This window comes from Varanus komodoensis, unplaced genomic scaffold, assembly GCF_004798865.1.
Source record: "Varanus komodoensis strain SLA01 unplaced genomic scaffold, ASM479886v1 scaffold54, whole genome shotgun sequence".
NCBI lineage: Eukaryota > Metazoa > Chordata > Lepidosauria > Squamata > Varanidae > Varanus > Varanus komodoensis.
In genome coordinates this window covers 1,352,078-1,363,364 of record NW_025336142.1, presented here as the reverse complement: position 1 = coordinate 1,363,364, position 11,287 = coordinate 1,352,078, and the positions used below count along the sequence as shown (strand labels likewise).

Sequence of the window (11,287 nt, the reverse complement as noted above, 5' to 3'; positions counted from 1 at the left end):
TTTCCCTCACGAGCCGCAAGCCGAGCCACCATTCGAGTTTTCTGTTTTCAGACCTGGAGAACCAACACCACTGCTCGCTCGTCCGGGAGCAGCTGGGGGACCCCGCGCACACGCTGGGGCAGCTGGTGGAGCCCAGTTTGAGCCTCGGCAGCTCTCCCCCGCGTCCCAGCTCAGACTGGCGCTAAGCGCGGGTTCAAGGCTGCAACCGCTGTTCCTCCCTCCCTGGGCCGTCTAGCCCGATGAAGACCCCTGGAGAGCTGTAAAGCTTGCATCCAAGCTTCACTCGGCTTGGCCGAAGAGAGGGCATGTCCTCACGTGCACTTCGGGAATATTCAGAGCGAGATACATGCGCGGGCGAGCCAGCCTTTCCCGGCACGCCACGGGCTGTATGAGGCTTTGCAAAGCATTGCTTAGCCGTGCAAAAAGAAAAGGCGCGTCTATCTGGGCGGACCCGAGAGAGAGCAAGCGCAGCTTTCTTTGCCGCTGGAATTTCTTTGCCCATAGACATAAAGCAGTCCGGTGGACGGCAGACCAGACTGACTGGCACAACGCAGCTGCCGCTCCAAAGTTTTGCGACCCCCCCCCCCGCGCTGTTGCACCGGGGAGCTCCCACTTCCGCACGCGGGGGGGGGGGGGGGAAAGCAGGAGGCGCCGAGCTTGCACGCCACAGCACGCCGGCTCCGCTTTGCACGCCTGCCAGGAGTCAGCGCGCTCTTCCGGTTAGCGCAGCAACTTCGGAGGGATTGATTGGACAAGCAGCGCTTTGCAGAAACGTTGGAACTCCCCGCCGTTACTGGGTCAGCGCATTTTGTCGCAGCATTTAAAGCAAGCTCTGCTGCTCTCCTCCCTTCCTTTCTCGTCGACATGTTCTTGGGAGGTTTCCCAAAGGGGAGAAAATAGGGTCTCCGGGAGGGCGCAGACTCGTCCAGGTGCTGCAACGCATTTCTGCAGTAAGTAAATGCATCTATTTGCTCTTCTGCTTTTGCAGTATCGGCCTCTTGCTGTTAATGCCCTGCCAGGCACCTACCTGTTTCTCTCGTCTGAGTTTGCGAGCTGGTTGATGCCTTCCTTGGAAGTGTTATTTTAGTCGCTCAGCCCTCCTAGTCCTCAGGAATCCCGTTGAATTCATTATGCTTTAGTGTAAGTCCACTAAATTTTACAAGTGCTCCTCTGGTACCTTGAAAACTGAACAAATGCATTAAGGTATAAACCCTGGTGGGATGGAGCCCATTAACGTGACATCAGTTACTAAATTAGTAAATATGCTTCAGAGTGCAGCCCTGGCTTGAATTTGTTGCCTGATCTTACACATTCCTATATAATAATAACAATAATAATAATTCCTAATTTGCTCCCAGTAAATTATAGGGCGCTTGCACAAGCAAGCGTGCATTGCAGCCTGATCTTGGGAATGCAAACACGGGTAGGACTCATCCTTGAAGAGAGTCCGATCAAGATCTCTGTTCGGAGTGATGTTGGCTAGAAGAGGTCCAAGAGTGAAGAAGGGGATATTCCGAAGTAGTGCTGCTTGTAAAGGAGAAAAGACTGTTGCTCTGTGCAGGTGCCTCGCTCTCCTTGTCCACCGGCCATCGCGGGGTGAGCCGGTGCTCACAAGGCCGTCCAATCGGCCCCAGGGTGGCATTGTGCCGGGCAAAAGAGCCAGGTGCGTCGCGGTTCCAGCATAACCTGCCTCTCCCCACCTTCAGGCCTCCTGCATGGGGACTCCTAGGCTTCCCCTGCCTCCCACAACTCTTCATGACCGTCCTTCCATTTTTCCAAGGACACTATTGGAGATTGCCAAACCCCCAAAAGTCTTCCTTTCACAGCAGGTTTCGCAACTGGCCGCTGGAGGTTGCCTCCCCAAGGAGCTCCCAGGGCACCTGTGGTCACCCCCCTTAGAAGCCTTTCCCTGGGATTGTGTGCACAATTTTTTCCATAATGTTGTTCCCGAAATACTTTATTGTGCTAATGAGGGTGCATCCCAAAAGCAGCACTGGAACACCTTGCAAAACACTCTTGGGGGTGAGGGTTGGAGACCTCTCTGAGCCAGACCTCCAGCCAGGACGGGGGCAGGCCTGGGGTCACGACCAGGGAAGAGAGACTTCTGCTTTCCAGGCCTCTCGCTCTCACAGTTGTTGCTGCCGGATCCTGTATTCTGTCGCTTCTGCCGTTCTTGTTATGTGCCGGCACGTTCTACAACCGTTGGAAGCCTTCCGATGCGTGAACGCCCTTGACGACCCTGGCCAGCTCTTGTAAACACAAGGCCGTGGCTTCCTTTATGGAATACGTCCATCTTCGGTCTTCCTTCTCTTCTGTGGCTTTTGATTTTCCCTGACGTGCATTCTGTATGCCTTCCATACCGCATTTCTAACTTAAATGCCTGGAAATGACATTGAAATAATCATTGTTCACGATTCCTCAAAAGCATCTCAGTGGAAGGCCCGCGTGGCTATCTGCAACAGAAAGTCCGGCCAATGTCACACATGCATGTGAGAAATAGTGGTTTTGAGAAGGAAAAATCCAGCTGGCGAAAGTTTGAGGGGTGGGAGGAATTAGCTTAAGATGGGCTTGGATTCCTGAGTCTAAATTTTGCATTCAAATTAATTTCTAAGCGTTTCCGTATTAAATAAAACAGATATACAAAGCCAGATCATTCTGGGGGACTGTTTTAATGTGGTAAAAAAATCAATTGCTGATTGCAAAGCTGATCCAACATTGAAGGAAACGCTATAAAAAGCTGTTGGCTTTCCACTTCTTTCAGAGGGAGAAATCGAAATGCAAAGAAAAGGTGTCTCAGTTATGCTACCTGTACTTCCAAATTCTGTTCACAAAGAGCTTCCAAAGCACACATAATGCAGCTGTGCAATTCCACACAAGTCTAGTCATCAGTAAGTCTTATTGAGTTCAGTGGAGCTGAATCCCAGCTAAACGGGTATTGGATTACAGCCTGAAACATTTAGGACTTGTTTTCTCCGATTCGTTTCTTTACCTGCCAAAGAGCCAACTGGTTGTGACTTGGTAATGACTGTTCTCAGAAAAGAAAGAGCATGACCTTGGAAAGAATACACACTCTCCATTCTTTTTCTTCTCTCTGTCTCTCTCTGTCTCTCTCTCTGTCTCTCTCTCTCTCTCAGGATTGCTCATTACATGTCCAGGAGCTCCAGTTTTGCCCATCACCATAGGATATGGCCAAGGCAGTTCTAATTGATCTATGCCACCTGGAAATCAGTTCTTGGAATACTCAGACCCAGGAATCAATTAGCAAGATCCTAGAAACTGTTGGAGAGAAGACTGCTTTCCAAGCTCCATCGGTTTACCTCATGTGTTGCCAAACGCCCGGAAGTGAAAGGAACGGCACAGATGGACTTCCAGAGGCGGCACAAGGCTTCCATTGTCCAGAGAAAGGATTCACAGTTGTCTGTTGCAAGACGACGGCTGCCGTTTTGTACACCGTTAAGCAAAAGCTCGATGAAAAAGACATAAATACTGTCGAAATAATCTTGCCAGTGCAGAGGAAACCCTTATTGAGGGAGTATATTAACCAGCTTTTCACTAAGGTTTATCAGTTTGAATTTAAAGATTTGCAGTTGAATGGTGGTGACAACGACCTCTGGGAGCCCTGCACATCTCAGGGGGAATTGGTGCCGCTCACAGACCAAGATGTGGAAAGCATCCGAAGTGAAATCGGGTTCTTTTTGGGAAGTCTTCCGGGTCTGAAGGGAAACCTCACCATTCTCAAATCTTCGCTGATCCCAGGTAATATGAACGCATGTTTAATAATCTGATTATTCCTCCATTGATCTTCTTGTTAGTTTTTCCAAGCAGGAAGCCTTTGGGCCTTTCTGTGTAAGGGACAGCTGACATTGTACAGGAATGGGTGGCGGCAGCCGGAGAAGTTGGCTCCTCCAGAAAGACCAGGCGCGTCTACTGAAAAGAGTTGCTGTAGAATAATAATTTAGTTTCTAAATGCACCTTTTGCTGGAGAGCACACACTGCCCTGAACTTGACCAGAAGGTCACATAATCTGTGTATGCTTTTTGCACAGAACTCGTTATCGGTTAAGCTGTTACAAAAATAAAAAGAGCCATCAGAGACAGAGAATGGGGCAATGAATAAAAGCCAACCAAATGTCAAAGTTTGCATGGTCAGAGCCTGAAAATAAGGATTTTAGGACATTTAAAATGGACTCTTCCAGATGCTTGATCTCCCGTTTGAGAAAATAGAAAGCCCGGCTGCTACTCGGCCCGGCCTTAACGCACGCTGGTGCCGGAGGGCGTAACGGAGGCCTTATGCGTTCCCGCACCTTGCTCTTCTTCCCTAGATCACGTCTTCCTCCATGGATTCACAACCAGGACTGGTGGCATCTCGTACATACCGACCCTGAGCTCCTGCAACCTCTTCAGCAGCTCCAAGCGGCGCGACCCGCCTGCTGTGGTCAAGGAAAACCTCCGTCGCCTGGCGGCAGTGGCGGGGCTCGATGCAGACGCGTATCACAGCGTAAGGGTAAGACGAAGAATCCTGCAGGTGGTAGGCTGCAGAAGGGTGTCTCAAAGCCTTTCCCATCTTCTTGTGGCCCCTACCACAAGAAGCCTCGCTCAAAAGCTTGGGGAACCGGAATGCTCCTTTTAGCATCCAAGAGTGTCCAGAGCAGCGGTTCCAAAGAGAGCTTGAGTGATGGGATTCACGTGGGAATAGACCCTGAATTCTCTTGGCTTCTGATCATTTAGGGCAGGGCAGGGCAGGGCAGGGCAGGGGCAGAAGCGGGGAATTCCTAGAATCTGACTCGCTGAGTAACACAAAGTAGGTTGGTAAGAATTTCAGACTTCCAGTTGTTTAGCAATGACTCTGGCCCTGTTCCACAATGAAACTGAAATCAAGAAACCTGGGCAAGGCTTGACAGTGAGAGAGAGTGGATTTTTTGTGTGAATTCAGTTTATTTATTTATTTTATTTAGAAAATTTCTATGCCGCCCCATTCGCCGAAGCCTCGGGGCGGCTCACAAATATATCGATTAAAATATTATACAATAAAAATATAAAACAAGTTAACAATATAAAATAAGTCGCCCTGGCCGAAGAATAAAATAAATAAATAGTATTAACAGTTAAAATGACGTTTGAATAAAAAGGTCTTCGCCTGGCGCTGAAAAACAAATGACAGCGCCAGGCGGACCTCTCTGGGGAGCACATTCCATAGATTGTATGGAATTAGATTCCTTGGAATACTAATAGTTCTAGTATTCCAAGCAGAACTGAAATATTTCTGGGCTCAGAAATATTTAATTCGAAACACATGTCTTTGCCTCCTTGGGTGGAATTTGTGGTTCTGGTGGGGGGTGAATTCCTGTAAACCCGATGTGCTCCCAGGCCAGTGAAAGCTGTTTGCGGGCAACAGCATCAGTTGCACCGGGAAAGATTCTTGGAACTCAGGTTTTCAGCTTGGCTTGATGTTAACAGGTCAACCACGCCAGTGATGTCTGGGTCATGGGAAAGGCCAAACCAGACAGCTACGACGGGATAATCACAAACCAGAAACGTGTTACCATCGCGGCTCCTGGGGCTGATTGCATTCCTGTGCTTTTCGCGGATCCTGTCCTAAAAGCTTGTGGCGCGGCCCATTCGGGTAAGAGGAGTCCTTGCTGGCTTGCAAAAGCCACCGAATCCACCCAGCAGCAGCATCCCGCCCTGCATCTGACACGATTTCCCTGCTTGCCTCGTTCCTTGTGCAGGCGTCTCTTTCCCATTTTGCTCTCTGAACCACTGACAGTAATTACTTTTCCTGTTTTTTCTCTCTGACACAGCTAATTACCCATGGAGGACTATTAGGTGCAACTCCCGCACGTTTCTCAGCCTCTTCCCCAATTCCTTACAAACCCACACAGAGAGGAGCTCGAGTTGTAAGCATTCTGTGCTGGGTACAAGAACAAAGCCATTTTCAGAAGATAATCCTTCCCCTCTTCATGTTATTTTATTTTTGAATAGAAGAGGTGTATATGAGGGAGAGCTCACCCAATCCACGTCCCTTGGGATGCGCGTCACTTCAGGTGCTTTTCTCTGGTTCAGTTTTGGTACCTGAGCTGGAGAAGAAGGTGCCGGCAGGGTCAGAGCTTTGGGAAAGGTGCCGGGTCTGTCATCTTTCACACACACAGACATTTCTGTTCTAAAAAAGTTGGACGCACACGTGCTGGATTGCCCTTTTCCTCTAATGGTTCAAGGAAACTGCTGCTTCTCTGCACGCTGAATGAGCGGGGAAGGCCTGCCGAAGGAATGGGAAGACAGAGGACAAGGTTTAGTGCTCAGCCGGTGCCGCAGCAGTTTCTCACCGGCCCCGCAGCCTCGCCCCCGCCGGAGCATCCGGAGCACGTGTTGGGCGCTCGCGTGGTTCTCGCTTCCAGCTCCCGTGTGGGGCTCGCAGACGAGCGCTTAGGCTCAGCTCCTCCGGGCTTAGGCAGCATCACAGGCCTGGGGCCATCTTTGCCAAGCTGTGGAGGGAACGGATGGACCTTCCAGGCAGGGGCCATTACGCTTCTATAGCCTTATGTATGAATTATATTTACATCCCACCTTTGTGCCTTCCAGGGAACTCGGAGATGGCGTACATCCGTCTCCTCCTCCTGCTCTCAATCTTACCTCCCACAGCAACAACCCTGTGAGGTAGGCTGGGCCGAGAGCCTGTGCCTGGCCCAAAGTCACCCAGTGGGCTCCCTGGCCGAGCGGGGACTTGAACCCGGGTCGCCTGAGCCCCACGCCCATGCTCATTACCACTGCCCCACACCGTTCTTCGAGGGGCAGCCATTCCAGGGGGCAGCCCTGGGGTCAGCTTCAGTCTGCCAGCTCCCCTCGGTCATTGTGGATGCTGGGAATCTCCATGGAGATCTTGGCAGGTGCGAAATGCACAGGTGGGCTGCACCTGACACGTAAGTGGAGCGAGACGTGCAAAAAGCAAGGACAGGTACCAACACGGTGTCTGCTTTGGCCTGTGATGCAGACTTGCCTGCCCAGAGACGCTCGTTCACACCTGCCGCACATATCGAAAAGCCGGCACCCCTTTGTGCCGGGACGGCGGTGGTCCTCGCTTTCGCCTGCCGGGGCCCAAAGGTGAGGCGCCTGTTCTTCTCCCCTCCGCAGGCTGGCAGGGCACCCTGCGGGGCGTGTCGACGGCCGTCGTGCGGGCCATGAGGACCGAGTACGGCTGCAAGGCGGAGGACATCCTCGTGCTCCTGGGCCCCTCGGTGGGGCCGTGCTGCTTCCGGCTGCCCCGGGAATCGGCAGAGGAATTTTACCGAATCGACCCAAAGTGCGTGCGGCTTTACGAATCGTCCAGCCCTTACGTCGATATTAGGAGAGCCACACGGTAAGCTGGGCTGCTGTTCTTCCTGGAGCCCCAGGGCTGGCAAGAGCAGGCCTCTCCTGCTGAGGCCGTCCTTTCCCGGATCAACGGCGGGGCAGCCGAAGGGGAGGGAGCCCCCCCACCCGCGTGCTCTGCCCTTCCTCGCCTGGCCCGGCCCAGGAGACCCTCCCATGGAGGCCCATGTGCCCCGTGCGGGCGCTGCCGTCCTGTCTTCACTCTGCCTCTGCTTCACTGCATGAGGGTGCAGGCTGTGCTGACCTCGCTCATGGACGCGTCTTGGAAGTGCCAGGTTGTGGGCCAATCTACAGATTACGAAATACATGAATAAGATCGATTTAAATATTACTTCTGGTGAGGAGCAGCATTTTACTTAGGCTAGGCTATACTTTAACCTCAGCTGCACATGGTAACTGGTCATATACTTACTGTGGCTTGTAGTCCAACAGAGCACCATTCAGTCTGGCTTGATGTTTCTAAGCTCCTAAGACATTATTGTTGTGAGCCACCCTGAGGCTTTGGCGAATGGGGCTGCATAGAAGCTTCCTAAATAAAATAAATATAAATAAATCTGCAAGGTATCGAGGGCCTTTTCAGTGGTGGTGCCCCGACTTTGGAACATGCTCGCCAGGGCACTGTCCTAGTGCCGTCCCTTTATTCTTTTCAATGTTAGACGAAAACCTTTTTATTTCCCCAACATTTCAATATTTCATTGGTTTTATCTCTGATTGTATAATTAATCGTCAGATGCAGTGTGTTTGTTGGTAAGCTGTTTTATGTTTTTATGTTTATTTTGTAAGCCATCCAGAGACTGTGGTATTGGACAGCATATAAAAACTTGAAATGAAAAGAAAAGAAAAAAAGAAGCATGAATAACCATGTTTGCCAGTCTTAGCCGCTTTGTGAAACTAGGTCATGGGAGTTAATCCCATATAAGGAGTTTTAAAACAGGTGCTGGCAGTAATACCCAGGCGCATAACAGACAAAATGCTCTCTTTCCCCCTTCCTGCGAAAGGGTTCTTCTGGAGGCCGAGGGTGTTTTACCGCAGAACATTCAGGATGATTCTGTAACAGACCAGAAGCAAAACCTCACTCTCTGTACATCGTGCTGCCCCGATCGGTTCTACTCCCACGTTCGGGACGGTGAGAACTTCGGCACGCAGATTGGCTTCATCTCCATTAAGGACTGAGCGTCGCCGTGCCGGAGTCATGCGGCTCTGGTGCTTCCTGTGCTGGGCCTTTTCGCCACTTGGGACTTGCTTCTGTCCAAGTCCCCTTGGAAGGGCTCTTGCCCTGGAAGTTAGTTGGTTTAGACATTTTTGAAATAAACGGACAACCTGCCAGAACTGCCGAGTGTCAGACTGGACTTTTCCTGAGGGTGCTTCTCCCCAGCCAAATCTCCACTGCTGAGTCTCGCGACCGACACTCTTACGGAAAGGCGCAGTACGCAGGGGACGGGCCCCCCGTCTCACCTTGAGGGCCCTGCGGCCGCCCTTGCGCATGCAGAGATCCCGGTGCAGAGCTGTCGGACTGGAGAGCCAGGAGCAGAGGCGTCTTGTCCCCGCGCCCAGGGTGGCTTTGGCCCCCTCACGCTTGTTGGCCCCATCTCCCAAAGGGCTGCTGTTGTGAGGATGAAAGGGCTGTGGGAGCCACCTTGCGTTGCTCACTAGAGGAAAAAAAGAGATAAATGCATAATCATCATAATACTGCTACTACACTGGCAGTGATTTTGTCCGTTGGGTCAGGATACAGTCGCTCTGAGCCAACCCTCGATTTAGAGAGCAAACCCCCGGATACGTGGCGGTGTGGGCCACTGCCAAGATTAGTCCAGAAAAGTGCTGCTTACACCACATCCCCGCTTTCCCCGCACTTGTAAATAAAATACAGTGAGACCGGGCCGTCACATTTCCCTCCCCCTCTGTGCGTTTCTCTAATTGGGCACTCCTGGACGCAAAGCGCTGGTCAAAGGGAGGGAGGACCGGAGGGGTTGGCTGTGGCCTCCGGCCTTTGGCGCCCCGCTTGCACTGGCGGGTGGGAACTGCTCCTCTGGAAGCGCCTCGTCCTTCCCTCCTGAGGTCGCAACTTATGCCCCCCACACATGCTTGGGTGGCCGCCTGGCCAGAGGAGGCGAGCCGGAGCGCCCCCCACTGCTCCGTGGCGTGTGGGGTCGGCCGCACTCGGACACGGGTTTCCGCAAGTCTTAATCTGGGAGAGCTTGCAGTTCCCGAGCGGATCCACTGGGCTGCACTGTGTGGTCAGAGATTCGGGATAAGTGCAGGGGTTCCTGCACCGGAAGGTTTTATTCCCACATGGCCCCAAGCCTCCCGGAGGCAGGCGAGTCACACCTCTTCATGAGGCTGTGCACCCTCTGAAAAGCTTTCCTCTGTGTGTGTGTGTAGGGGTGTTACGTGTGGCAGTTGCTCCACTCAGCTGCAGCCCCTGCCTCTCCTAGGGGCAGGTATTCAGTTTGTATTTGCCACATTCCCTCCAGCCACAAGCAAGCAAGAACAGCCTTCGCCCACACCCCCAAAGTAGCCCCACTGAGGGCAACTGCGTTACTCATAAGAAAATGGAATAGCACCTGGTTTCCCTCAGAGCAGATGTGCCGCTCAGCCAGCTGTTCCTCGAGCAAGAGGACAATGGCAACGGAGGCTACAGAGCCGCTGCAGGAGCTCGGAGGTGCCAAAGCCCCCGGAGGCCCTCGTGCCTCACCTCCCGCCCGGCCCCTTCCTTGCTCCGTCCACCCCAAAGGTCCGGCCAGCGAGGGCCACACAGGCCAGCGCACCAAGCACGGCTCCCACCACCAGTCCCCACTGCCCCAGTATCCCCTCTGCCCAGGGGCAGCCGGGCAGCCTCCTGCGAGAAAAGCACACCAGAGCGGATTGGAGAAAGAAGCGATTCTGCATTTTCCCTCTTAAGGAGAGCAGTGGCTCAACCGTGTGGGGGCAACGGCGGGGGAAGACAAAATGTGCCACAGAGCAGCGTGAGCGAAATACCGGGGGGCCCAAGCACTGCCTTGCGCATGGAAGCCCTCGCTGAACGCTGCGATCCGCCACTTAGTATAAAGTCCTACAGTTGACATGCCAGTTTCATCCCCGTCTTTAGCCTCACAAACCCACCAGAATCACCCGACCCGCTTGCCATCTTCAGCGGCTTCACGGGGTTGTCTGGGAAAACACCAGCCTTCGGTTTCACAAGTAAATCTTCCTTTCTACATCAGACGTGTTTCCCCACAACTTCTGCTATTTCGCTATCCATGGCAGGCAAAGGGCTGGCGAAACGTCACCAAAGGCGGGAGGCCGATTCTAGAAGGTTGCCGGCCACGCTAGACCCTGGGAACTGAACGCAGCGGCTGCATGCAGTGAGTAATGCCACAAACGGCGGCCGCCTGTTCCGCATATCGCAGTGTGGCAAGAGGTGGGACTCCTCTTCCAAGCGAGCGGCAGCTTTAGCAGCCCTCGCCCTCTCCTAGTGCTGGATGCCAGCAGTGAACTAGACAAACTATTACGGGAGATTTTTTCCAGTCTCACGACTGTCAACAGGAGACGGAAACCCTTTTCGTCCTGTACATGCAGGTTGCTCCCTTTTACACCTGTAACTGGATGATGTAAATGCCAATGCACTTTGCTTTTACAGCTGCTTCCAAAAAGGTTTATTTCTTTATTTCAGAATATTCTTTATTCTGTCCCACCTTTCCATATACGGAACAACCAGGGCAGGTTGCAATCACAAGAACTGTAATGATAAAAACTGTCAAAGTACTAATAGCATAAATAACAATATTCATGTCGTTTAAAAGCTAGAGGTGACCTTCCATGAAAGGGTATAGGGTATTTTGAGGACCAAGAGAATAACCTGTGAACAAGAATGCCATTCAATCGCTGCAGTGGTACAGAATTTTACATCTGCAGTTTGATCCTTTGGCATTCCCATTTTTCTA

General features: G+C 52.1%; 1 protein-coding gene across 6 annotated transcripts; it reads left to right on the top strand.

Annotated features, from left to right (window-relative positions):
* Positions 1 to 741: 741 nt before the first annotated feature.
* On the top strand, positions 742 to 9,250 carry LACC1 (laccase domain containing 1). Of its 6 annotated transcripts, XM_044448299.1 has the most exons (7): positions 747 to 950; positions 1,359 to 1,663; positions 3,135 to 3,756; positions 4,322 to 4,503; positions 5,457 to 5,622; positions 7,128 to 7,353; positions 8,363 to 9,250. In XM_044448299.1, the coding sequence occupies exons 3-7, from the start codon at positions 3,186 to 3,188 to the stop codon at positions 8,535 to 8,537; spliced, it is 1,320 nt and encodes a 439-aa protein (XP_044304234.1). In that variant the 5' UTR covers positions 747 to 950; positions 1,359 to 1,663; positions 3,135 to 3,185; the 3' UTR covers positions 8,538 to 9,250. The 6 variants fall into 6 exon arrangements, with proteins under 6 accessions (XP_044304237.1, XP_044304238.1, XP_044304234.1 ...); XM_044448301.1 differs by lacking the exon at positions 1,359 to 1,663 and having other exon boundaries at positions 3,156 to 3,756; XM_044448298.1 differs by lacking the exon at positions 1,359 to 1,663.
* The last annotated feature ends 2,037 nt before the right edge of the window (positions 9,251 to 11,287 follow it).

What these genes read in the sequence shown, in the direction of transcription:
- LACC1 (XM_044448301.1), top strand. Translation starts at nt 3,186, where the DNA reads ATGGCCAAGGCAGTTCTAATTGATCTATGCCACCTGGAAATCAGTTCT. An exon ending in ACGCGTATCACAGCGTAAGG is followed by an intron (nt 4,504 to 5,456) that starts GTAAGACGAAGA and finishes TGATGTTAACAG; the next exon opens with GTCAACCACGCCAGTGATGT. An exon ending in GATATTAGGAGAGCCACACG is followed by an intron (nt 7,354 to 8,362) that starts GTAAGCTGGGCT and finishes TTCCTGCGAAAG; the next exon opens with GGTTCTTCTGGAGGCCGAGG.